The sequence below is a fragment of the Pleurodeles waltl genome, chromosome 1_1, assembly GCF_031143425.1.
Source record: "Pleurodeles waltl isolate 20211129_DDA chromosome 1_1, aPleWal1.hap1.20221129, whole genome shotgun sequence".
Taxonomy (NCBI): domain Eukaryota; kingdom Metazoa; phylum Chordata; class Amphibia; order Caudata; family Salamandridae; genus Pleurodeles; species Pleurodeles waltl.
Window position 1 is genome coordinate 956,781,171 of NC_090436.1, and position 27,323 is coordinate 956,808,493.

A 27,323-nucleotide genomic window follows, 5' to 3' on the forward strand; every position below is an offset into this window, starting at 1 on the left:
ATGTAATGTCTAGCATGAGAGCAGCATCAGTATTGGTCTGAGCGGCTTCGTCTACTGCTTAGACATTGCACTGGGGTCTGTTCAGTTTCTCCAACCCAACAGTACAGCACCACTTTTCTTGCACCCCTTAGCGCCCCCTTAACGCCACCATGTGTGTGACATATTTAAAATATGGTGCACCATGGCAGTAGTTAGGGGACTAGAATTAGAATTTTTTAAGCTAGTCCAGCGTTTGCAGGATTAGCATCAAAATTGTTGACGCTAATCCTGCAAAGCACCCATGCACCCATTGTAACCAATGGAAGACTCCTTTTAACACCTGCTCTAAGCAGGCGTTAAAAGTGGCAAAAAAAAAATACGCAAAGAAATCTCATTTTTGGCCTCCCGTAATGGGGGAACACCCCTTTTGTATACATTATGGCTGGCGCAGGCATAATGTAGCACAAAGTGTTACAAAGTGGTGCAATGTATGCATTGCGCCACTTTATAAATATGGCATGGCATTTTTGGCCTCCTAACACAACATTAGTGTAAAAAATGATGTTAATGTGCCATTAGAATGGCGCTAGGGGCTCTTAACTATGCCCCTTGGTGCACTGACTCCACTCCCCCTCCTGCCACCTCCCATGTACCAGCCCCACTCCTCCCTTAACACTCGTTCAGCTGAGCCAGCAGCTGAAAAGTAAAACAAAATATAGTTTTATTTCTCAGCAGTTGGCTCTTGGCAAGTGGGGCAAAGGTCCTTCGCCATTGAGAAGGATCCGTCTCTCCTCTTCCATGGATTTAGTGAAGATAATACATTTTCTGACTAATTTTTTGACCAAGGGCAAAGTTATAGATGACTGAACAGTTTGAGGTCCGCCCTTTTGATGACTCAGTACAAAATGAAAATTAAGCCTGTGGGAAAGCTAAGGTATCTTTTGACAAGAACCACCAACTAGTAAATATTATCAAACATGCGTCGTGCAGGAGATGCCAAAATTATTTCAGACTGGCCTGCAAATGTAAACTTAAACCAGAAGTGACTTTCTACAAACTTTGCATCTAATATAGGGGCCCTATTCCACATTGCCAAACGAACTAAAACAAACGCCACAGAGGGGTTTATCGAATTTTCCTCAGTGAGCTGATGTTGAGTGTAGTCAAAGACAATACACATCATGCCCTCTATCTATCTGCAGGTTGAGAAAGCATTTTCCAGCCACATAATAATCCTGAAATATGCTTGATGATAAGAGGTTTTGAATAACAAATAAGTGACACCTACTGAAAGGTGATGATATCTACTACCCAGATAAACATTGTCTTTGGAGCATGGAAAGTTGAAGTCTGAGCACAATCTATACATGCAACTAACTACTTGTAGCTGGAATTGTGAAGGTAGAGAGAAGGTTAAAGGAGAACATGCCATTCCTAAAATGTACATACTTTTTTGTTTTATCCATTGCACAATTTCTTGATTCAATAAACCTAAACAAAATGCAGATGCTAACGTCTCAGGGGAAACACTGGAAATGCCATCTAACACAACTAATGACAAAGCAAACAGGCCTAGCTTTTAATTTGTATACAGGGACTTACATATCAAGGAATTCAAGGGAAAAGAGGAAACAGGTACACAGTGATGTATGCTGACATTTCTATAAAGCAAGCAAAATAATTGTTGCTAAATATCGGTCACCCTTCTTACAAGGCGACATGGATGAAAAGTGACATTATATATAAAGTGAACAAAATGTACTTAAACCATATGTTTGGCATTGTAATATTATCCATTAAAATGTGACTGTATGTTATCTGTCCTAAAGCATTTATGTACTGTCTTGAAACAATACTTTGAGAAAAATACTGAAAAGATTTTCGCACAGTTGAGTAATACATGGAAGAGGTAGCACATGGGCAGAAGGGTTCAACGGTTACTTCCTGAATTTAGGTAATCCTGCACTGCTTCTACCTGTCACCCCTATTCTGTGAGCTTGAGGAAGGACAGGGTGCTTCACGTAACTGTGTTAGGGAAGCTTGCTGTGCTTTTGCTTAGGCAGTACCCATGTTGAATATTAGTAATGCTTGGTGAGCTACTGACGCTATAGAGTGTTGGGAGGGAAGAGGTTAATGGCAAAGGGTCACACAGAGCAGGATGCAGTAGGGAGCGAATGGTACAAGGAGGAGTACATGATGCAAGGGCAAGAACAATATGCAGTGAGCAGAGCACAGATGACGTGGACGAACGCTTCATTTTGCAGACACAGGGGCATATTTAGCCCCATAGGTATACTTTGTTAACGCCGCATTTGCGTCATTTTTTGACGCAAAATCGGCACAAACCTCGGCCCATATTTCTACTTTTTGACGCTAAACTGCGCTAACGCAGTTTAGCGTCAAAAAATTTAGCGCCGTCTAACGCCATTCTGAAGCGCCATGCGGGCGCCGTATTTATGGAATGGCGTTAGCCAGCGCTAGCAGACCGGCGCTGCCTGGTGTGCGTGGAAAAAAACCACGTAGACCAGGCAGCGCCGGCGTAGGGGGAAAATGGCGTTAGGGCGTCTTAAAATGGGGCAAGTCAGGTTGAGGCAAAAAAATTGCCTCAACCCGATTTGCGCCATTATTTTCGACGCCCAGACGCCATTTAAATGACTCCTGTCTTAGTAAAGACAGGAGTCATGCCCCCTTGCCCAATGGCCATGCCCAGGGGACTTATGTCCCCTAGGCATGGTCATTGGGCATAGTGGCATGTAGGGGGGCACAAATAAGGCCCCCCTATGCCACCCAAAAAAAAAAAAATAATGTAAAAAATTATACTTACCTGAACTTACCTGAATGTCCCTGGGGTGGGTCCCTCCATCCTTGGGTGTCCTCCTGGGGTGGGCAGGGGTGGCAGGGGGGGTCCCTGGGGGCAGGGGAGGGCACCTGTGGGCTCATTTTGAGCCCACAGGCCCCTTAATGCCTACCCTGACCCAGGCGTTAAATAGTGGCGCAAATGCGGGGTTTTTTGACCCGCCACATCCCGGGCGTGATTTTTGCCCGGGAGTATAAATACGACGCATTTGCGTCGCCGTCATTTATTTAGACGGGAACGCCTTCCTTGCATCTCATTAACGCAAGGAAGGCGTTCACGCAAAAAAATGACGCTCTTTACTCATACTTTGGCGCTAGACGCGTCTAACGCCAAAGTATAAATATGGCGTTAGTTTTGCGCCGAATTTGCGTCGAAAAAAACGACGCTAATTCGGCGCAAACGGAGTATAAATACGGGCCCTAATTTTGAAAGTTTGTGCTGCTTTTGCGTAACAAAATGACGCAAGTGCGACACTAAAAATGTATAAATATGGGTCTTAGTGTTTGGAGGAAGAGATATTCTGTCACAAAAGTGGGAGATGTTCCATCTTCCCTATAGGAGTGTTTTACAGCCTACAGCATTTGCACTATGGAAGACAGGATAACTGTCACGTTTTATCGGAGTATACCATCAGCCTAACTCTAAATAAGGCCCAGAAAATTGGTTAAGAAGATGAAACTGTAGTGCATGTTTAGTTACTTTTTTGCTTTGTTTTTATTCACTTAAAATATATATATATTCAGTTTTAAAAAACAAAGGTTACAGGGATGTTATAGTTAGGTTCACCTTTCAAACGTACAAAACCATAGTAATTCACTTGTTATAGTTAGAGTTATCTCAAGTAACTATAACTCGTGCCCTAAGGTAACTATAACTCACGCCCCCACCATGCACAGTTTACTTGTCAAAGATTTTACTGCAAATACTAATTTGATATAATCAATTATGTTATCAAAGATGTGCTGTAATTTATGGGGTAATTAGCAGTGCATGGCAAGGGCGTGAGTTATAGTTACCTTAAGGCCGGCAAAACTGCACCTCTCTTCTTTGGTATACATATATATATATATATATAAATGTATATGTATATATATATATATATACACGTATATATATACATATATATATATATACATATATATATGTATATATATATATATATACACAAAGTGGTCACTTGTAGTGCTCTCTCTCCAGGCCGGTGCTTGCGTCAGCATCAGGGATGGACCTTCCCTCGTTTTATTTTTCGTTCTGTTTAAATCATATGGTTTATGTGCTGAAATAATAGTGACATAAATTTGTTATAACACTTTCCTGGAGTGCAGCGTATCATGAGCTTTCGTGGAAAAAATAAATAAAAAATATGTATATAATTATATATTACCTAGTGGCACTCACTACTAGGTAGTTATAGTTAGGACCATGTTTCCATAGGAAAAAGCAATGTTTGACTTGCCTATATCTTTGGCACTGTTTGAAGCATCTTCACTAAATTTTCCCCACAAAGTGCCCCTGTGATTCTTGTTGTGCACATAAAGGCCCATATTTATACTTTTTGACGCTAAACTGCGCTAACGCAGTTTAGCGTCAAAAAGTTTTGCGCCGTCTAACGCCATTCTGAAGCGCCATGCGGGCGCCGTATTTATGGAATGGCGTTAGACGGCGCAATCAGACCGGCGCTGCCTGGTTTGCGTGGGAAAAAACCACGTAGACCAGACAGCGCCGGCGTAGGGGGAAGATGGCGCATGGGCGTCTTAAAATGGGGCAAGTCAGGTTACGTCGAAAAAATCGTCTTAACCCGACTTGCGCCATTTATTTTCGACGCCCATCCCCCATCAACATGACTCCTATCATTGTAAAGATAGGAGTCATGCCCCCTTGCCCAATGGCCATGCCCAGGGGACTTCTGTCCCCTGGGCATGGTCATTGGGCATAGTGGCATGTAGGGGGGCACAAATAAGGCCCCCCTATGCCACCAAAACAAAATATAAAAAAAAAAAATCATACTTACCTGAACTTACCTGAATGTCCCTGGGGTGGGTCCCTCCATCCTTGGGGGTCCTCCTGGGGTGGGCAAGGGTGGCAGGGGGGGTCCCTGGGGGCATGGGAGGGCACCTGTGGGCTCATTTTGAGCCCACAGGCCCCTTAACGCCTGCCCTGAGCAGGCGTTAAAAAGTGGCGCAAATGCGCCGTTTTTTGTCACGCCAACTCCCGGGCGTCTCTTTTGCCCGGGAGTATAAATACCACGTAAAGGCCTGGGAGTCATTTTTTAGACGGGAACGCCTCCCTTGCATATCATTAACGCAAGGAAGGGGTTCACGCTAAAAAATGACGCACATTCCGGGAACTTTGGCGCTATTCGCCTCTAACGCCATAGTATAAATATGGCGTTAGTTGGCGTTAGTTTTGCGTCGAAATTGCGTCAAAAAAAACGACGCAATTTCGGCGCAAACGGAGTATAAATATGGCCCAAAGTTTTGGGTTGATCCATCAAGCAGGGGCTGAGAAAAAAGGGAGTCAAAAAAGTTGCATTTCCCATGTTAATTCCCATTGGACCTTTGAACACGGCTACAGCGTGAACCACTGGACATAATTACATCAAATTTGGCAGAAAGCTGGCTGTTGGTACGCAGATTCTGCTTTTGGGTATTTTGTGTAAATCCGTTTAGTAGTTTTTGACATACTAAAGGGAAAATACATTTTTATATCTGCGGTCGCAAATATTTTGTGAATATTCTGAATTTTCATGAATGAGCACGGGAATAGAAGTGCAGTAATTGGCTGGCCACAACCTCAACAGAAATTTGCGCCCACCATTTTAGGGTCTCAGGACATTGTCCCTGGGGCTGAAAAACAAAATGAAAAGTATCAAAAGGGACCAGGGTGGAGGTACACTGATCCCAAGAGTGCTACATAGGGGTGTTTGAAGGTCAAATTATGGATTTAAACTGATTTTTCTTCACCATGTGTGATATTCATGATTATTAGGATATTATAGCAATCATGAAAACTCCTATAACATCCTTAAAACTATAAATGGAACATTAGCAGTCAAATTTTTGAAGAAAAAAGTGTGCATGGCTAGGGTGCAAGTTATAGTTACCTTAGGGTGCAGTCAAATTCACTTGAAAGAACTCTAACTATAACTGCTGAATTTCTATGGTTTTGTATGAGTAAATTCAAAACCTAACTATAACAGCCTTGTAACTTTTGTTTTTTTCAGTGTATTTCTATTTTTTTGTAGTGTAACGTAATTTTAATTACTATACATTATTCCAACCACCGCTGCACGTGGCCTTCAGTTGTGCATGGCGGAGGTTGGCTGCAGGGCCTGCGGCCAACCCTCTACACCCACCCAACCCACACCACTCACGGCCTATTGGTGTGCATGGCAGAGGTTGGCTATTGGGCCTGGCAAGTGGCCAGGCCCTGCACTAACCCCCTATAACCGCCCAACCCGGCGCCACACATAGCCTTCACCCGTGCGGCCACGCTCTGCAGCCAACCCCTATAACTACCCAATCCTGTGCCACTTAGAATGAGAAATGTTCTGACAAATTGAAAAAAAAAATATTTGAGAAGTACAAATAGTGAGATGACATTTCTGTATGTACCTTAAATATTTGAAGTAAAAAATAATTTAAAGCTGAGAAATGACAATTGACACACCTGAAATGGTACCCTCAACCTTCTGTGCAAGAATTTGAAACCTTAACCACAAGGCCGCAGGTGACTGCTAACTATGTAGTGGCCAGACATCTCTATGACAATGAAACCAAAGGTGTTTGTTTTGCAAATAACTTTGGCATTGCTTGATGAATCTTCACAAAATTTTCAAAACTTATATTGTAGCAGGTACAGTTGCAGTCTTAAGAGTTTTGGGGTGTCCATCAAGCGGGGGCCGAGAAAAAGTGGGGGTCTCAAAATTTATTTTTCCCATTCATTTTTCCTTAGGGTCTTTGGACACACCTACAGCCCAAACCGCTGAACAGAATTACACCAAATTCGGCAGGAAGGTAGATCCTGTTATGCAGATAGTACTTATTGGGATTTGGTGTAAATCTGTTCAGTAGTTTTGGCATATTAAAGGGCAAAAAAAATAGATATCTAGGGACGAGGATTCTCCGTGGATCCAACTGTTTCCGTGCTGATATCTGATTGGCTGCCAACACTTCATCAAGGAAGTGTTGGCAGCCATCTTGGGACTCAGCTTCAGCTGAGTCCCACAAAAAAAGTTTTTTTTTCAAAAGGGTCAGAGTAGGGTTACCCTGAGCCCCTAGCCTTGGTCTAGGGGTCCCATACAGACCCAACCAGGGCTAAAAAGCATTTTTTTTTAAATCTCAAAAAATTCTGTGCATCCAGATCTGCAGATTTTTCCAAGTTTTCCTAAAAAGAGGGTGGTCTTCCACCCTTTTCTTTTATTTGGCCCCTGGGTGGGCCAAGTCCCTGGGGCATTAGGGGATTCAAAAAGGAGAGGGGTGCACAGGGCCCCCACTCCTAGGACTTATATTAGCCCTGGGACCTCCACGTCCCCGTGGCTAAGTATAAAATTTGTGCAGGGGGGCCGTGCCCTCCCCCCACAGACCCAGGGACCATCACCTCCCCTGGGCAGTTTGTTCCAATGAAGGGTGGCCAAGTGCCCCCCGCATACCCAGAGACAACCACCTCCCAGGGTCTGAAAAAAGGTAATGAAGGGGGTCTGTTGCAGACCCATCGGCCCCGGGGACCATCACCTCCCTGGGGCTAAATTGAAACGCTGAGCCATACATGGCCCTGGGGACCGTCACCCCCCAGGGCCAGCTCCTGCTATGTCATGGGGATGCCCACCCCGGTATATAGCTGTTTGGTCTGACTTGGTGGGAACTTTGATAGGTCCTGCTGAGTCAGGGCAAACACAACTAATGACAAAACAAACATGCCTAGCTTTTAATTTGTATACAGGGAATTACATAACAAGGAATTCAAGGTCAAAGAGGAAACAGGTACGCAGTGATGTATGCCGACATTTCTATGAAGCAAGCAAAATAATTGTTGCTAAATATCGGTCACCCTTCTTGCAAGGCGACATGGATGAAAAGTTACATTATATTTAAAGTGAACAAAATGTACTTAAACCATATGTTTGGCATTGTAATATTATTCATTAAAATGTGACTGTATGTTATCTGTCCTAAAGCATTTATGAACTGTCTGGAAACAATACTTTGAGAAAAATACTGAAAAGATTTTCGCACAGTTGAGTAATACATGGAAGAGGAAGCACATGGGCAGAAGGGTTCAACGGTTACTTCCTGAATTTAGGTAATCCTGCACTGCTTCTACCTGTCACCCCTATTCTGTGAGCTTGAGGAAGGACAGGGTGCTTCACGTAACTGTGTTAGGGAAGCTTGCTGTGCTTTTGCTTAGGCAGTACCCATGTTGAATATTAGTAATGCTTGGTGAGCTACTGACGCTATAGAGTGTTGGGAGGGAAGAGGTTAATGGCAAAGGGTCACACAGTATTACTAGTATTACACAGTACTACAGGATGCAGTAGGGAGCGAATGGTACAAGGAGGAGGTCATGATGCAAGGGCAAGAACAATATGCAGTGAGCAGAGCACAGATGACGTGGACGAACGCTTCATTTTGCAGACACAGGGGCATATTTAGCCCCATAGGTATACTTTGTTAAAGCCGCATTTGCGTCATTTTTTGACGCAAAATCGGCACAAACCTAATTTTGAAAGTTTGCGCTGCTTTTGCGTAACAAAATGACGCAAGTGCGACACTAAAAATGTATGAATATGGGTCTTAGTGTTTGGAGGAAGAGATATTCTGTCACAAAAGTGGGAGATGTTCCATCTTCCCTATAGGAGTGTTTTACAGCCTACAGCATTTGCACTATGGAAGACAGGATAACTGTCACGTTTTATCGGAGTATACCATCAGCCTAACTCTAAATAAGGCCCAGAAAATTGGTAAAGAAGATGAAACTGTAGTGCATGTTTAGTTACTTTTTTGCTTTGTTTTTATTCAGTTAAAATATATATATATTCAGTTTTAAAAAACAAAGGTTACAGGGATGTTATAGTTAGGTTCACCTTTCAAACGTACAAAACCATAGTAATTCACTTGTTATAGTTAGAGTTATCTCAAGTAACTATAACTCGTGCCCTAAGGTAACTATAACTCACACCCCCACCATGCACAGTTTTCTTGTCAAAGATTTTACTGCAAATACTAATTTGATATAATCAATTATGTTATCAAAGATGTGCTGTAATTTATGGGGTAATTAGCGGTGGATGGCAAGGGCGTGTTCCAATGAAGGGTGGCCAAGTGCCCCCCGCATACCCGGAGACAACCATCTCCCAGGGTCTGAAAAAGGTAATGAAGGGGGTCTGTTGCAGACCCATCGGCCCCGGGGACCATCACCTCCCTGGGGCTAAATTGAAACACTGAGCCATACATGGCCCTGGGGACCGTCACCCCCCCAGGGCCAGCTCCTGCTATGTCATGGGGATGCCCACCCCGGTATATAGCTGTTTGGTCTGACTTGGTTGGAACTTTGATAGGTCCTGCCGAGTCAGGGCAAACACTCTACTTCCAACATGTAAAAGCTGTCAAAGTGCTCTTGTCTGCTGGAAGCAGAGGTTTCATCTTTTTCCCTGCCCACAGAAATGCGGGAAGGGAAAGAGAAGAAACAATTGTTCTTGCACACAGGGAGCTGCATGTTTAGCACCTAATGTGCAAAAACAATGCTGACTCCCGCGGGAGGCGGCGAGCCAGCTTAGACTGCAGGGACCTTGAAGCTCCCCGAGTGGTCCCCATCGTGCACACTGGGTGCACGGGGCAAACAGGTGATACGGCTGGGCCCTTGCAGCACGATTCTCCCTTTGAATTGCTACAAGTAAGCATATGTGCTAATCACCAGGACGCTGTGCCAGCTTGGCCCCACACTGTCCACCTTAGTAGTATGCAAAGGTCTTACCCCTTTTACCACAATGATGTACATCTGCCCAAAGGGCCCCCAGTTTATTTGCCGCAAGTTTTCATGACCCATTCTTGATGCTGAGGAAAATGAGGACATCTCCAAAGAACAAAGAAGCACTTACTTCATATAGATAAGAGGAAGATTGGTGTAGATTTACATCTTTGTAGTCTCGTTGGCCTCTCTATAGGATTCATGTTATCGCAGAATTCTAGAGAAACAGGCAACAGGAACAATCATGCTGCCAAAACGCGCACACGGTCATTGGTGAGATTTCCTTGTGCTCCATTACACAGCTGTAGTGTAGAATACATATTTCCTGCAAAGCTGTGGACTATTGTTGGATAAAAGGGCAGATGAGGTTCCTTTGTGGCAGAGTCACTCACACAGCTACTGACCCGCCCACGCAGACACTCATACACTGACTCACAGACACACACAGACACTCAATCAGACTCTCATGCACCCACTCACAGCCCCAATTGGAGACTCACGCACCCACGCACAGACCCACTCAGACACTCATGCACCCACTCACAAGACCTACATACACACTCAAGCACTCACTCACAGATCCACTCAGAGACTTACGCACCCACTCACAGACCCACTCAAAACTCACATACCCACTCAGAGATTCACGCACCCACTCACAGACCCACTCAGAGACTCACGCACCCACTCACAGACCCACTCAGATACTCATGCATCCACTCACAGACCCACTCAAAGACTCATGTACCCACTCACAGACCCACTCAGACACTCATGCACCCACTCACAGACCCACTCAGAGACTCATAAACACACTCACAGACCCACTAAGACACTCATGCACTCACTCACAGACCCACTCAGATGTTCACACCTCCACTCACAGACCCATTCAGACTCTCACACATACACTCACAGACCCACACAGACATTCACACACCAACTCAAAGAGTCACTCACACCCACACTCACACCCAGAGACACCCTCTCACACCTACTCTAACACCAACACTCTCACACCTACTCTCACACCCACATAGACCCTCTCACACTCACTCTCTTACCCAGACAGACACTCTCACACCCACTTTCACAACCAGAGACACCGTCTCACACCTATTCTCACACCCGGGGCAGTCCCTGTGGCCAACTCCCACCGTGCACAGCCAAAGGCCGTGCTCAGTGTGGGGTTGGGTGGTTAGGGGTTGGCCTGAGGCCCTGCAGCCAACCTCCACTGTGCATGGCCAAAGTCCATGCATAGCGGTGGTTAAATTAATGTGTAGTAATGTAAATTACTTTACATTTTTAAAAAACATAGAAATTCACTGAAAAAAACAAATATTACAGGAACTTTATAGTTAGGAAATAGAATTTAAAAAAACATAGAAATTTACATTAAAAACCAAAGATTACAGGGACATTATAGTAAGGCTCACATTTTAAACATACAAAACCATAGAAATTCACCTTTGGCAAAGGTGAGAGTTGTAGTCACCTTAGGGAACGAGGTATATTTACTTGACATAACTTTTGCTATAACTGCTGAATTTCTATGGTTTTATACGGGTAAATTCATAACCTAACTATTACGTCCCTGTAACCTTTGTTTTTGCAGTGAATTTCTATGGTTTTTTAACTTAAAGTAATTTTAATTACTATATGTTACTCCAACACCACAGCAGGGGTTGATCACAAGTCCTTATAAGCACCCAGCCTCATGCCACGCATGGCCTTTGGCTGTGTGCAGCACAAGTTGGCCACAGGGCCTGTCTCTGTCAGTGGATGTGTGAGTGGGTGCGTGAGTGTCTGAGTGGGTCTGAAAGTGGGTGTGTGAGCCTATGTGTGGGTCTGAGTGGGTGCATGAGTGTCTGAGTGGGTGCCCAAGCCTCTGAGTGCATGTATGAGTGAATGAATTAGTGTATGAATGAGTCTGTGGTTTTTCTTTTAACCTTTTCCATAATTGTGAATATTTTGCGAATAATTCACGACAATACGTGAATTTTGAAGAATATTGCATGCCGTAATGCAAAGTTATATTAAACTTATAATTTGCCCTTAAAACACACCTATATCACACACTTGGGGTAAGGGTGCATTTACCCTTAACCCTTATGCCACTTTCAACTTGAATTTTTACCCCTGAGAACCGTGTCCCATGAAATAAAATGGCAGTCACAACTTTCAGGTCAGGTTGTGGTCAGCCAATTGCAAAGCTTCTTTTCACTCGCGTATTCGCTAAAATTCACAGAATTCGCTAATTATTCGCGGCTAGAGATATACAATGTATTTGCCCTTAAATATCTCCTAAACTACTGAATGGATTTACACCAAATAACATAAAGGACAATGTGAATACTGGCAGCTAGCTTTCTGCCAAATTTGGTGTAATTCTGTCCAGTGGTTCAGGATGTAGATGTGTTGACAGGTCCTATGGGAATTAACATGGGAAATGCAACATTTTTTGCACTCCCTATTTCTTGGCCCCCGCTTGATGGATCACCCTGCAACTTCCCGTGTACAACAAGAATCACTGGGTTACTTTTTTTTGGAAAATTTAGTGAAGATTCGTCAAACAGTGCTAAAGATATAGGCAAGTCAAAAAAACGCTTTCTATGGAAACACAGTCATAACTATAATTCCGTCTGGCGACCGCCAGTATGTAATACATCTATCTATCTATCTATCTATCTATCTATCTATCTATCTATCTATCTATCTATCTATCTATCTATCTATCTATCTATCTATAAAAATATTTAGTATTGAATAAATATGTGGTCTTAATTAAAAAACACATATTTATTCAATACTAAATAAGTGAAAGGTAGATTTCCATGGCTACTCAATACTTCAGTATAAGACCACCTCATGCCTTTTGGCCATCTGGGGCTGAACCCATCCTCAAATGGCCAGAGTGGAAGGAGTACTTTGTTAATTACACAGCCACTGTGGATGGTTGTATGACAGACCCACGCATTGCTTAACAACACAGTCGGAACCATGGCTGCATCTTTACCACACATGCCTTTACAACAAATTTTGTTGTAAAAGCATGCTTGGTATAGGTATATGTGGTGATGACAAGATTGGTTGAGATAGCACCCCCAGACCTCTCTGACACCACCACCCTGAACCCTAAAATGTACCCCGCCGTGTCCTAAAAGTGCCCCAACCCCTCGCCCTGCACCCTTAAACCTACCCCACCCTGTCCTAAAAACTACACTGATCCTCTGCCCCTGCCCTAAAGCTTAAACCCACCCTAATCTGTCCTAAAAACTACCCCAACCCCGCCCTGAACCTTAAAACCTATGCCACCCTGTCCTAATAACTACCCGACCCCCCACCCCGCATTAAACCCTAAAACCTACCCCATCTTGTATTAAAAACTGATGAACCCTAAAACCTACTCTGCCCTGTCATAAATACTACCCTGACCTTGCTCCCGCCCCTCCCCTGAACCCTATAACCTACTCCACCTTGTCCTGAAAACTACCCCAACCCCCACCTCCACCCTGAACCCTAAAAGCTACCCTACCATGTCCTAAAAAGTACCCCACCCTGTCATAAAAACTACCACACCCCACAGCTGCCCTGAACCCTAAAACCAATCTTATCCTGTCCTAAAAACTATCCCAATGCTCGTCCCCGCTCTGAACCCTAAACACTATCCCAACGCCCGTCCCCGCCCTAAACCATAAAACCTACCCCCTTTTGTCCTAAAAACTATCCATTTTGTCCTAAAAGCTACCCAGACCCCCCGCCCTTCCCTGAAGCCTAATACCTACCCCGCCCTGTCCTAGATACTACCCTGACCCACACACACCTGCCCTGAACCATTAAACCTACCCCGCCCTGCCAACAAATTACCAGGAATCCCTGCCTCACCCTGAAGCCTAAAACCTACCTCAACCTTTCCTAAAGACTACCTGAACCCCCTAAACACTAAAACCTACCCAGCCCTGTCCTAAAAACTACCCTATCCCTCACCCCCACTCTGAACCCTAAAAACTATGTCACCCTGTCCTGGAAATTACCCTAACCCCCGCCCTGAACCCTAAAACCTACCCTAACCTGTCCTAAAAACTACCCTGACTCCAGTCCCTACCCTGAACCCTAAAACCTACCTCATCCTGTCCTAATAACTACACCAACCCCTGTCCCTGATCCCTAAAACCTACCCACCGTGTTCTAAAAACTACACAGACCCCCCACCCCTGCTCTAAACCCTAAAACCTACCCTGTCTTGTATAAAAAAACTACCCAACTACCCACCCCACCCTGAACCCTAAAACCTACCCCGCCCTGTCCGAAAAACTATACCAACCCCCCACCCCTGCCCTGAACCCTTTAACCTACTCCACCCTGTCCTAAGAACGATCCCCACCCCGTACCCCCACCCTAAACCCTAAAAGCTACCCTGCCCTGTCCTAAAAACTACCATGCTCTGTCCTGAAAACTACCCCACACCTGCCCTGAAACCTAAAACCTTCACCCGTCGTAAAAACTACGCCAACCCCCAATCCCCACTGTGAACCCTAAAGCCTCCACTGCCCTCTCCTAAAAACGACCCCACCGTGTCCTAAAAACTACCCGGACCCCCCTGCCACTGCACTGAACAATAAAACTTACCCCGCCCAGTCCAAAAAACGACCCAGCCCTGCCCTATAAAGTACCACAACCCCCCAACCTCGGCCTGAATCTTAAAACCTTCCTCCACCTGTGCTAAAAATTATCCAAAACCCCCATCCCCACCCTGAACCCCAAAACCTAACCCACCCTCTCCTAAAAACTACCCAACCCCCATCCTGAACCCTAAAATCTACCCTGCCGTGAACCCTAAAATCTACCACACCCTGTCCTAAACCCCCCACCTGCCCCAGCCTCACTTAACCAGCCACTGCGTTCCTTTACCCCAACCACTTGCCACCGCCCTAAAATTTACCCTACCCTGTCCTAAACACTACTCCTTCCCTGCCCCACTCTGAACACTAAAAACTACCCCGCCCTGTCCTAAACACTACCCCACCCCACCTCCACCATGAACCCTAAAAACTATCCTGTCCTGTCCTAAAAATGACTCCAACCTTAAACTCCAAAAGTTACCCTGCCCTGTCCTAAAAACTATCCTGACCCCCCCCACCCCGCCCTGAGCCCTAAAGCCTACCCCGCCTTGTTGTAAAAACAACTCCGACCCCCCTGAACCCTTAAACCTACCCCGTATAGTCCAAATGCCCCCCCACTCACTTCAGCCCTACTTACCCAGACACCGCCTTCCTCTCCCGGCTGTTGCCACTGTGTGCCTGAACCACGCATATGCATGGTGCTTTAATCACACATTTGCGTGGTTCAGGCACACTTGTGGTTCAGACAAGCGTGGTAATGTTTGCGTGGTTACAGACAGCTTGGCTTCGGATGTACAGAAAAGGTTGTTTCCTACTGTGGATGAGTCTGGTAAGATGTCAGCAGAACAGAAGAAACAACTTTTCCTGCATCCAATAGGTCTTCATGGATTAAAGGTAAACAATCAAATGTTAAAAGCTCCAGTCGAAGGTGATTCTAATGTATTTAATGCAGAATTGAAAGATTTAGATATGTACTTTGCATCAAAGATATGCATTGATGTTATAAGGTACACATTTTTCCAGTATAATCAAAATTCAGGAGAGTCAGTTATGTTGCAGAACTTAAAAAGTTGGCTATTGACTGTAAATTTTGAGTACTATGAAATGACTTGATCAGAGACCAATTAGTCAAGCATGTATATAGCCAGGCGATTCACAAAAGGTTAGGGGCGAATGGTGATTCACCACTAGAGGATGCTATGAATATTGAGTGTATAGCAGAAATAATCAGAAGATGTGAACAGGAATTATTATCAAAAGACAAAGGAATGGATGTGGTTTGTAAGGTAATCCATGACCCTAAAGTATTCCACTGTCAATCTAAATCAATATCGAAAGATAAACATAGATGTTATAGGTGCCTTAGTAAAGATCACCTACCCTATAGTAAAACGTGGCCTATATTAAAACAACAATGTACAAATTTTGGAATTGTAGGACATTTTCAGAAGGTTTATAAGAGAAAGAAAAATAGTACTAAATGTAAAAGAGAAAATCCTAAACAGGAGGATTAATTCAAAGGAGAGGGTGATGACAATGGAAATGGCAACCTTTCTAATGAAATGATCCTAAAGATAAATGATGAATGCATAACAAACAAACCTGTGTCAGATGAGCATTGGTGGGGTGGAAACAACAACCTTTGCTGATGCAGGTTCACCCTACTCAATCATAAATGAAGAAATGTAGAAAGAAAAATTTATAAGTAAAATTGGCAAAGATTTATATATACTTGATTTACAACCACAAGGTTATAGAGTGGAAAAAATGTATATATTGGGTTACAAGTGGTTGACGTTCAGATTCAAAAACAGACACACAAGGGCCAAATTATACGTAGCAAAAAAAGGTTCCCCAGTACTTGGTTGGGTTGCTCAAGGAAAATTGCACATCATTCTTGATCCTGGCAGAGAAGAACAAGTGAAAGTCAGAAATTATGTATCTGATATTGCAAAAGAGATGTGTAATTTCCAAACCGCTTTAACACAACTTTAGGCAACGTAAAAGGATTTGAACATCGTATAATTTTGAAAAAACAATGCTATTCAGTAAAGTACTGATTATGGTAAGAGAGGCGGTTTCAAAAGAGTTAGACAAGTTACTGACGTTAGGTGTACTTGAACACATTGAAGCTTTTGAATGGATTTCTCTGTTGGTTGTGGCCATTTGCAGTAATGGAAAAATCTGATGATACGTGGAGTTGCGTCACTTAAATGATAACATTGTAGTTGATAGATTTCCACTACCAAAGATAAATCAAATTGTCATGGGTCTTAAGGGTGCAAAGTTATTTTCTACAATTGACCTGTGGTTGGCTTAACACCAGATCTTGTTGCCGGACCGCGTAAACTACACAGCATTTACACATCCCTTGGGTGTTTTTAATTCAAGAGGATGCCTCATCAGCCGCTGTAGTCTTTTAAAGACTAATGTTCACTTTGTTCGTAAAAATGTCTAGAGTCATATTTTTCCAGGACGATATTTTATCTTTGGAAACAACAAAAATGAACATGACTGAAGGTTGCGGAAAGTGATAGAAATTTTTGCAAAAAGTGGTTTAACAGTAGGATTTTCTAGATGCAAATTCACTAGGGACAGTGTCACATATTTGGCACATGATATTGGAGCTGATGGTGTCACACCAAAGACTTCTTTGATACATGCAATAAAGAAGACTCCAACCCCTACATGTAAAGAGGTGGTCGGATCATTTTTGGATTATAGGAATATTGCACAAAAGGTATCTCAAACTTTGCAGAGAAAAGCTTTCATATAAGACAATTGTTTAAGAACAAAGTTAAATTTGAATGGTCTAAGGAACGCCAGGAATAATTCGCACTCATCACATCGGAAAATGACAGAATTTCTGACTTGCAATGCTTCAACCCAAATTTAAGCTGCTGCATCATGACAGACACCAACAATAAAGGATTAGGAGCGGTGTTCAGCCAAAAAGATTTAGAAGGGAGAGTATTCTTAATATCCTTCACTTCTAGGGCTCTTTCACCAACCGAGGAGAGGTATCCCATAATCGAGAAAGAGGCATTAGCATGCCCATGGGCATTGGATCATTTCAGGGCATTTGTATAGGGAAAACCGATAACCATTCTTTGTGGTCATAAACCTCTTGTGAAATTGTTAATAACCATAGGTACAATAAATGCTTCCACTAGAATTGACAGATTGTCTATGTGAATGCAGGATTATATTCACAAGATAGTGTATTTGTCTGGCAAAGATAATGTGGCAGCCGATTGTTTATCCAGGTATGCCAGTTAAATTAGAAGAATGTGAGGATGGAGTGTGGAACAAGTTCCAAATAGTCTTTGTGCACAACTAAGGCAGTTATGCCGAATGTAAAGAATGGATGGCTGAATACGATAAGGATGAAATAATAGTATTGATTAAGAAATATATGCAGCAAGGTTGGCCTGAAAAGAATAAACTACGTTAATTGGCAAAACCATTTTGGGAAGTTCACTCACAGTTGTATGTTGAAAATTTTACTATTTTAAAAGGTGAAACGGTTGTTCCTCCCAAGACTACAAAAAATATGATTGCATTATGTCACAAGGGACATTTTGGCATTATAAAAACAAAGTGAGTTGTGAGAGATTTGTTTTGGTGGCCAAATGTAGACACTGAAGTAGAATGTTTGTGATGGAATATTTTATTTGTACTAATTCAGACAAAACATTGAAAACGAAGAGACCTCCCATGTGTGAAAATTTTATTCATAAACAACCGTGGGAGTTAGTAGCAACTGACTTTTTAGGCCCAGTAGGTGAAGAGATAAAATATGTTATTGCCTTGATTGATCTATTTTCCAGGTAGCCCTTTGTAAAAATTGTAGAAAAAGCTGATAATAAGGGGCAGATTTAAAGAAAGTGGCGCTTCACCCAGTGCAGCACCACTTTCCTTGTGCCCCTTAGCGCCCCCCTACCATCACCATGTGTGCGCAGCATTTAAAATATGATGCACTATGGCACAGCATGGCACAGCTATGGTATAGCATAATTTTATGTGAGGCTATTGATGCCAAATTTTAGCGCTACTCCTGCAGAGTGCATAGGGGCCCATTCTAAATAATGGTATGTCCCCTTTTAACGCCTGTTCTGAGCAGGCGTCAAAGGTGCAAAAAAAATGGCGCAAGGAAATCATATAGATTTCCTAGCGCCGTTTTTTCATCCCCTCTAACAGGGGAATGCCCCCCTTGCATACATTATACCTGGCGCAGGCATAATGTGGCACAAGGGTTTACAAAGTGGCTCAATGCAAGCAATGCACCTCTTTGTGAATATGGGCCGTGGGTAACGCCACCTTAATGACACATTTGCGTTAAAATAAATGCCGCTAAATAAATGCCGCAAATGTGGCACTAGGGGATTATAAGTATGCCCCCTAAATGCATATTAGAGTTATCACCATGTGTGATCATGAGAGGATGGAAACGTAGATCAAAGTACAATCTAAATTAAAGCAATGAGTCATGTGTAGAACAGTGGTCTCTTAATGCACTTCAGGATAGGATGACTGATAAACATGCTAAAATGAAAAATCAACATGATGAGCAGCATAGTGTAAAACCAGTCAACATTGATGTTGGCGAGTGGATAAGAATAAAGAAACCAGGTAAAGTTATAAAGGGACAGAGTCAATTCTATGAACCTGAGGAGGTGGTGGACGCATTGAATAATGCGGTTTGACTGAGTAGTAGGAAAGCAAGGAATTTGAAACCAGTAGCTAAAGTTAGTCAGAAAACGTGGAATAGCTGTAATCCCAAAAAGGAATTTCAATGGCTGGAGTGCGAAATTGAGAGAAACAAGGAGAGTCATTAAGTTAGGATGGATTCGAGTGCAACAACTAATGCTGTAAACACAGAAACACTTCATGATGTAAGGGAAGGAGGATTGAGCACAAAAGGGAGAAAAATGAATGTAATTGAGGAGAGGAATACAATTGTGGAAGAAGGAAGGACGGAGAAGGAAAAGGAGTCAAAAGTAGCTTTGAGTAATACTGAAATCATGGAAGGAGTGAGAGAAAGGAAACCACCTAAATGGCTACGTAGAGAAAAATAGGTGTTTTTTGGAAGTTTTCAAGAGTACATATTGTTAATGTTATAGCAATTGTGGGAAATAGTAGTAACAATAAACATTTCAATTTTAATTTCAGTTACATAGAGATTGTTTTATATTATAAGATGGGGAAATGCAGTTGTGTTTAAAAATGAGTTTTTTTGTATACTTTTTAATGGATTTAAATGGGGGGATGGGTTGTGTTTATCCTCCTTCGCAGTGTTCTACTGTTGTCATGTACGTAAAGCATTATATATGGAATATGGAATGTTAGCGGGGGACAGCTGACACCAGAGAGGAGCAGACTTGTAATAAGAGACTTCAGATATTAAAGTTGTGTACATATATGTATGTGTTCTGTAATCGATATACACAGAACACTTTCTCAGCCATATGAGAATGAAGTCTAACATTCTCAGTAAAATATGTACTTCCAACAGGAGCAGCTGAGTTGAGTTGAGTTCCTTGTGTTTTACTGCAGCCTTCCAGAGTGTTCTAAAGAACAACTAGAGCACTAACAGTCTTACTTATGACAAAAGTGTGGCACACCTGAAGCCATCTTGATTGAATCAAACTGGTAAAACGTAAAACATTTAGGGGCATACTTAAGAGCCTCTAGCACCACCGGAGCGTCACTTTTTGTGACACTCCAGTGGCACAATGCCCTGCGCCGTATTTACAAGGTGGCGTTAAGCCACTTTTTGTGGCTTAACTCCACCTTGTAAATACGGCCCCTTCACACACAGCACTTTGCGTGGATGGGGCATGCAATGGGTGTTGCTGGGGGCATGCCACAGCAACACCCATTGATTTTTGACTCTGCCTCAGATTTATGAGTTTTTGAAACCCAAAGCATGGGCAAGGCACAACAAGGAGAAATGCTTTCATTTCTCCTCATGTTTTGTTCTTTGCTCTTCTGCAGCACACATAAAAAGAGCAAATCACCATTTAGGGTTGTTTGTGCAGGAAGGTGTTCCTTCCTGCACAAAAACAATCTCCCCCACAACTCATGGTGCAAGGGTTGCTGCATTGGCGCACGGCAGAAAATTTAGCACCTGCGCAGGGAGAAACATAGAGGTGCACTGTATTCTAGTAAGTACGGCGCATCCCTGCAGTTTGAAAATGATGGTGCGTGACGCTGCCACATTTGGCCTAGCATTACGCACCATCATTTTCTGTTAAATGTGGCCCTTAATTTAGAAAGGAAGAAAATGGGGGGTTAATTTTGTTCTAGAAATTATGGTTAGTACTGTAGAAAGAAAACTTGAAACAAGTTTTAAGGGAGTTCTCAAATATCTTCCTGTTGTACTTCCATCAGAATTAGTTTGGCAGTTGATTCCCTTGCATACTCTTCTGACCTCCCGTAGTGTTCTAAAGAACAACGAGAGTTCTAACAGTCTTACTTAGGTCAAAAGAGTGGCACACCTGAAGCCATCTTGAATGAATCAAGCTGGTAAAACTTAATGAATTTACTATAGAAAGGAACAAAAGAGGGGTCTCATTTTGTCATAGAAATTATGGTTAGTGCTGTAGAAAGAAAAATTAAAACATGTTTTAAGTGAGTTCTCAAATATCTTCCTCTTTTATTTCATTAAAACATTCTGACATGTAGACTGAAACATGCCCTTTCAGACCACCAGCAGACTGCCAGTTAACTCCCTGGTGATCAGCAGTTTACTACAGTCTTCTATTGAGCAACAATCATGCTAACCCTCTGAATGTATGCTAAAAGTGTGGCACATCTGACCACCATCTTGATGGAATCAAAGTAGAAAACTGATAGAAATTTCCACTGCGGATACTGCAGTAAATGAGATTAGGAAGCTTCATAACAGATAGGTCTCCCGAGATGGCACTAGAGAAACAAGATCCCAAATGTAGCACAAATATCACCCAAATGTAACCCAGTGACAGGAGTGTGCAAAACTCATATCTTTTTGTTTTTTGCAGTTTTATATAGCGCAGACTTGACCTGAAGGTATTGGAGTGCTTTACATGAGCATCAGTTACATTACCCAAGGACACATTCCTTTTGATTTTTAGTGCACTAACCATAATTTCAATGGGAATAAGACCCTCTCACTTTACATTAAGATGACATCAAACATGCCACACTTCAGTAATAAATGTAAAATGTTAGGAATCTAGTTGTTCATTAGACTACTGTGGGGAGGCAGAAGTCAGGGGCATAAGTCAGATAATTGAGGGCAGGAAGGAGGGTGCAGAGGCAAGAGGCTGGCCATGCTGGGCAGGCAGGAGGGGCAGTGGCTGCACCATGGACTATAGAGGGCAGGAGAAAGGGGAGCAGAGACAACAAACCAACCATGCAGGATGGACACGATAGGCTGTGGTGATATAGCAGACCATTGTGGGCAGAAGGAAGAAACAGTGGCAGTACAACCAATACACGCCAACAGACCTGATTCAGGCCGGAGACTCTCAATGTTTTTAAGTCCAAAAGGGCTTAATTTTATCTGTCTCCTGCTAAAAGCACCTCTTTTTCAATGTAAGTCAATAGGAAACATCAATTACCAGGATTTTTTTCAAAATCTCCCTCTTACCAAGATCAAAATGTTGGCAAAGGTGGAACATTGAATCACAGAGGGCAGGCGGAATGGGGTAGTAACATGGAATCAGATAACAAAGGGAAGGAGGGAGATGGGCAGGTGCACCAAACTGACCTTACAGGGCTGGCATCTAGGGTTGCCGCATCACAATACACCAAACAGGGCAAGCGGGACAGCAGTGCAGCACAAAGGACCATGGAAAGAAAGAGGGAGGGTCATGGCCATGCACATGGGCATAGAGAGTACAGGAGAAAGAGGCAAGGGCAGCAAGCTGATCATACTGGACAGAAAGGAGAGGCAGTTGCAGCATAACATACCATGAAGGCCGAGAGGGAGGGGGCAGGGGCACAACATGCACAGTTTTTTTTGTCAAAAATGTTACTGCAAATATGACATTGATATTATCAAAGAAGCTATGAAAGATGGCATGATTGCTGCAATTTGTGGGGTCATTTGTAGTGCATGGTGAGGGCGCAAGTTATAGTTACCTTAGGGCACAAGTTATAGTTACTTGAGGTATCTCTAACTATAACTGGTGAATTTCTATGGTTTTGTATGTTTAAAATGTAAGCCTAACTAAATCTTCCCTGTAACCTTTGGTTTCCTAATTGAATTTCTATGGAGATTTTGAAAATTCTAGTTTATAACTATAACAGCCCTGTAACCTTTGTTTTTTTTCAGTGTATTTCTATGTTTTTTTAAGGTATAGTAATTTTAATTACTATATGTTAATCCAACCACTGCCACACATGGCCTTTGGCTGTGCGCGGCAGTGGTTGGCCAAGGGTTGAGACCAGCCCCCTATAAGCACCAAACTGAGCACATCCTTCACCTGTGCAGCCAAACCCTGCAGCCAACAACCCCCAACCGCCCAAACACATGCTGTGCACAACCCTTTCGCCATTCGTGGTGGGACTTAGCCGCAGCTTCTCTGGGTGTGGGAATAGGTGCGAGAGGGTGTATCTGGTGGTGAAAGTGGCTGTTGGGTTGTCTGTCTGGGTGTGAAAGTGCATACATCAGTGTTTTAGTGGGTGTATCAGTCTGTGTGCGGGTCTGTGAGAGGCTGCATGAGAGTGTTAGTGGGTCTGTGAGTGGGTGTCTGAGTGTCTGAATGGGTCTGTGAGTGGGTGCATGAGTGTCTGAGTGGGTCTGTGAGTGGGTGTGTGTCTAAGTGAGTGTATGAGTGGGAGAAATTGATTGGATGAGAGACAGAAACGGAGAAAGTGAGAGAGAAATAGAGCTTTTTTAGGCTTTAATATCTTGTATACTTAGAATGAGATATTTTTGTTGGATTTAACAAAAACAAGGATGTTCGGATTGTTTTTTTAAGTACAATTTTTTTTATTAAAAAAAACGAGAAAAAAAAATAAAACAAAATTAGTCCAGTTTGACTCAAACTCCCATAGCTCAGTGTGAAGTTCTGCAATCTTAACATCGAGCTATGGGGTTTTTCTTTTTTCTTTTTTTGTAGCCCTTTGTGGGCTATGTGGGACGGCGAGGAAGCCCTCAAGTACTCTCCCGCAGTTGCTACTATTTTATTTATTTATTTATTTTAAATAAACATTTTTATTACAAAACACTTTTAAGGCTATGTGGGACCATGGGGGAACCCTCAAGGCTTCTCTTGCAGTGCCAAAGCTTCAGCAAGCATGAAGTTGCTTTGACAGCAGTTCTGTGGTTGCTGAAGCATTTGCAGGGGACAGAGATGAAACTTTTGATTTTGACAGTGGGATCTGCTTTTAAGGTCCCGCTGTCAAAACCTGAAGTGTTTGCTGTGGCTTGGATGCAGGTGCCTGGTGCACGGGTGTCACACAGGGAACCCCCCTTTTTTTTTAAACATTTGCCCCAGGGGTTGGGATCCCCGAGGGAGCCTGGCAGCCCCCCCAATCTAAATATAGTGTTGCCCTGCGGGGCGGTGGTCCTGGGCAGCAGGGGGGCGTGCCCCCTTGCTCCAAATAATGTGTTGCCCTGGGGCATGGTGGTGGTCCCTAGGCAGCAGGAGGCCACAGGGCCCCATTGCATTAATTAAGAGCTCACCCCGCGGAGGTGGTGGTTTCCAGGGCAGTGGGAGGAGGGCCCCACTTTTTTTAAAAAAAAGCCCCCTAGTTTTGGCCCAACCAGGGACATTAGGCTAACGAAGTGCTGGATCCCACAGTTTTTTTAAATTTTACGAGTGGATTTGTGGATCCACCTCATCTCTGCTCGTAAAATCAAAAAAAAAAAAATCTTTTTAGCCCTGGGGTTCCCAACCGCCAGAGCTAAGGGGTCAGGGTGTGCGTACCATTGCCCCACTTTTTTTTTGTTTTTGTTTTTTTACTTTTTGTTTTGGGTCTCGGCTTCAGCCAAGTCCCAAGATGGCTGACAACACTTCAACAGCTTCTGTTAAGGAAGTGTTACCAGCCCATCAGAGCTCAGCCCAAGATTGTTAAGGGATGCGTATCCTTCGCGTCCCTGTATATACAAATTTGTTTCCCCTTAATTTTTCAAAAACTACTGAACAGAATTACACCAAAACCAAAATAAACACTCTTTCTGGATGGGGACCTAGCTTCCTGCCAAATTTGGTGTAATTCTGTCCAGTAGTTTTTGTGCTATCGCTCTTCAAAATCCCCATGGAAAAACAAATGGGGAAAACGTACTTTGGGACCCCACCTTTTTTCTCGATCCTCCCTGGACAGATCACCCTGAAACTTTCTAGGCAGCAGGTGACGGGACTGGCAAATGTTTTTTGGAAAGTTTCATGACGATTCGTCATGCGGCACCAAAGATATAGGCAAGTAAAAAAAAAAACTTTTTAAATAGAAACTAGATTGTAACTATAACTATGTTGTGAGGTTATTTTACATTTTTACATAGGCACATTATTTTGTTCTATATATGTAAATATGTATGTTTTTGTGTGTGTGTATATATATATATATATATGTGTGTATATATATATATATATATATATATATATATATATATGTTGTGAGGTTATTTTAGCATTTTACATGGGCACATCATTTGGCTCTGGGCTTAAGGCCTTTGCCCTTTGACCTACTTTGCTTTTATTCCTTCTTTTATTTTAGTAACTATTCATTTTAGATGTTTTTATTCCTCTTATCAGTTGTCCTTCCTTGGGGAAACTGTTATTCATTTCTTTGCACAACATCCTCATCTTGTGCTCAACCCAAGGCTGTAAATTATGTTTACTGGGTATTTGCCGGTCCAAAGGGAACATTGTCTACCCTACACAGAAAAATATGTGTTATCATGTCAGGGCAGTTCTTAGAGCAACAGATATGCTATTATAAAACATCACACTGCGCACAACATCTCCGGGGGACATTCCAGACAATTTGTCATCTTGTGCGGCACATCTTTGCAATTTCTGCTGAAACCTTTCGGTTTCTCTTCAAACTAACAGACCGCTTCTCTACCTCTGCACAGGCAGGAGGTTGTGCTTCCCAGGACCAGAAGGGCAGATTAGGTGTACCACTGCTACTTGCTCTTCTGCAGAAACTTAGCAGTGTAGGTAGGAATGCTATGCACACTAGTATGACAATATGGTGGGACTTTTCTTGTGTTTTACTTTTTTGGTCACTGCTCTCATTATCCTTACAATCACAATACATGCCTTTCTACATAGGACGCAGTTGCTTCAATAAAACCTATTGAACAACTTCCCTGAGGAGTCTGAGTATCATGCGATAGGCTGTCACGAATCACTTCTACCTCGGATACTTGTGAGGTGCTGCTAGCTATCTGGAAAGGGTTAGCCCGACAGCTGTCACACAGTGTGGGATCAGACTCAGTCCCCTATGCTCGGTGAATCTGTTGCCCAAAATCCAGCAGTCTTGTTACCAAAAGAGGAGTCTACAATATATATATATATTTACAAACATTTACAGCTTCGACTCATATTTGATTGCTAAAATATTTACTTTGTGCACCAAAGCAAACATGCAAACATCCAAACTTCTTGAAAGTGGCATACATATATATATATATATATATATATATATATATAAAAATATATAATCAATACAGATTTGTATGGTTATTTTTATTACATTTTGCATATTCTACAATACCTGGCTGTCGAAGGGAGTACACATCTTTTTCATCTGCTTGCGCTTTTGTGGTGGTCTTCTGCTGAAATACTGCAAGGAAGTAAAATATTAACACTGGTTGATTCAAAACCCTCCTTTAAAAATACCCAATGTAATACTGTAGCTAGATACATCCTTCTGCAACAGCGCTTTGTCACATGGCAGATCAAGTTCCATTATACTTTATTGTTTATTTGTCACAACTAAAGGAATGCTATGTGATGTACTTTCCATGCCTAGATGTCTTGGCACTTTTCACTTGTGAATTGTTTCCATGGCACCACAAAGATGCAACATTAAAAACTACAAGCAAAACCAATGCTGCACGAATATGCTTTTTAGTTGGCTGCTACGATGTCCCCAATAGTACCCAGCACTAAAAAGTACTACACATGCACCGGCAGAACACATTTGCAGGAGCACCTGTAACAGCGCCACTTTGGCAGCATCCCTACTCGTTACAGAAGTAACATTATCATTGTCATATATACTGTGCACCTAACCCTCATGAATATAAAGTGAAACATTAAATTACATTATCAAAAGTGCATTCATTGTAGAAATTAGGGCTTTTATTTATATATGTGAGTTCTAATGTTTAGCTCTAATGTGAGAATTGTGGGTCTCATTCATACTTATACTTGTATTTTGAAGCATTTCATTTATGGAAAGGAGCATGCTCTTATATACATGATTTATTGCTCATGTTTTCATTTATCTAATATTATGTTTGCAATTATAAAAGAGTACTTAAAAGTGCATATTAGTTGTGGCTTGTTACTATAAGCAGGCCTACATCTTAACGTGAGAAATGTATTCTCTTTACTTTGCATGATGTTCCTTGCAGGTGCACATTCTAGCTTGCTCAAATAGTGAAAGGAATATTGCGTACTAGAGATAGAAAGGCTGAACAAGAAGACCTTGCCACAGACAGGATGATTTGGTGTGCCTTCTATTCATTGTCTATCTGGGAAGAAAAAACTCAATGTCAAACTGTTTGTTAGTGTTCTGTGGGATGGGAGAATCACTCCATGTTGCAAATGTGCTCTGTGGGAAGGAGAAATAATTGGATTTCTGATGATGTGTTCAGACAACACAGATGCTCCTGGAATGTTCCACTTTAATTTAGTGTTCATTCTGTTGGAACTATGACAGAATTCTTT

The 27,323-nt window shown here is 42.6% G+C and overlaps 1 protein-coding gene across 1 annotated transcript in view; it reads right to left on the reverse strand.

The window, feature by feature from the left end:
* The window catches only part of BANK1 (B cell scaffold protein with ankyrin repeats 1), a 2,047,355-nt gene that overhangs the window by 172,621 nt on the left and 1,847,411 nt on the right, over positions 1-27,323 (reverse strand). The window contains exon 11 of the mRNA XM_069230214.1: positions 26,143-26,211. Coding sequence (XP_069086315.1) covers positions 26,143-26,211 — 69 coding nt within the window. The remainder of the gene's footprint in view (positions 1-26,142; positions 26,212-27,323) is intronic.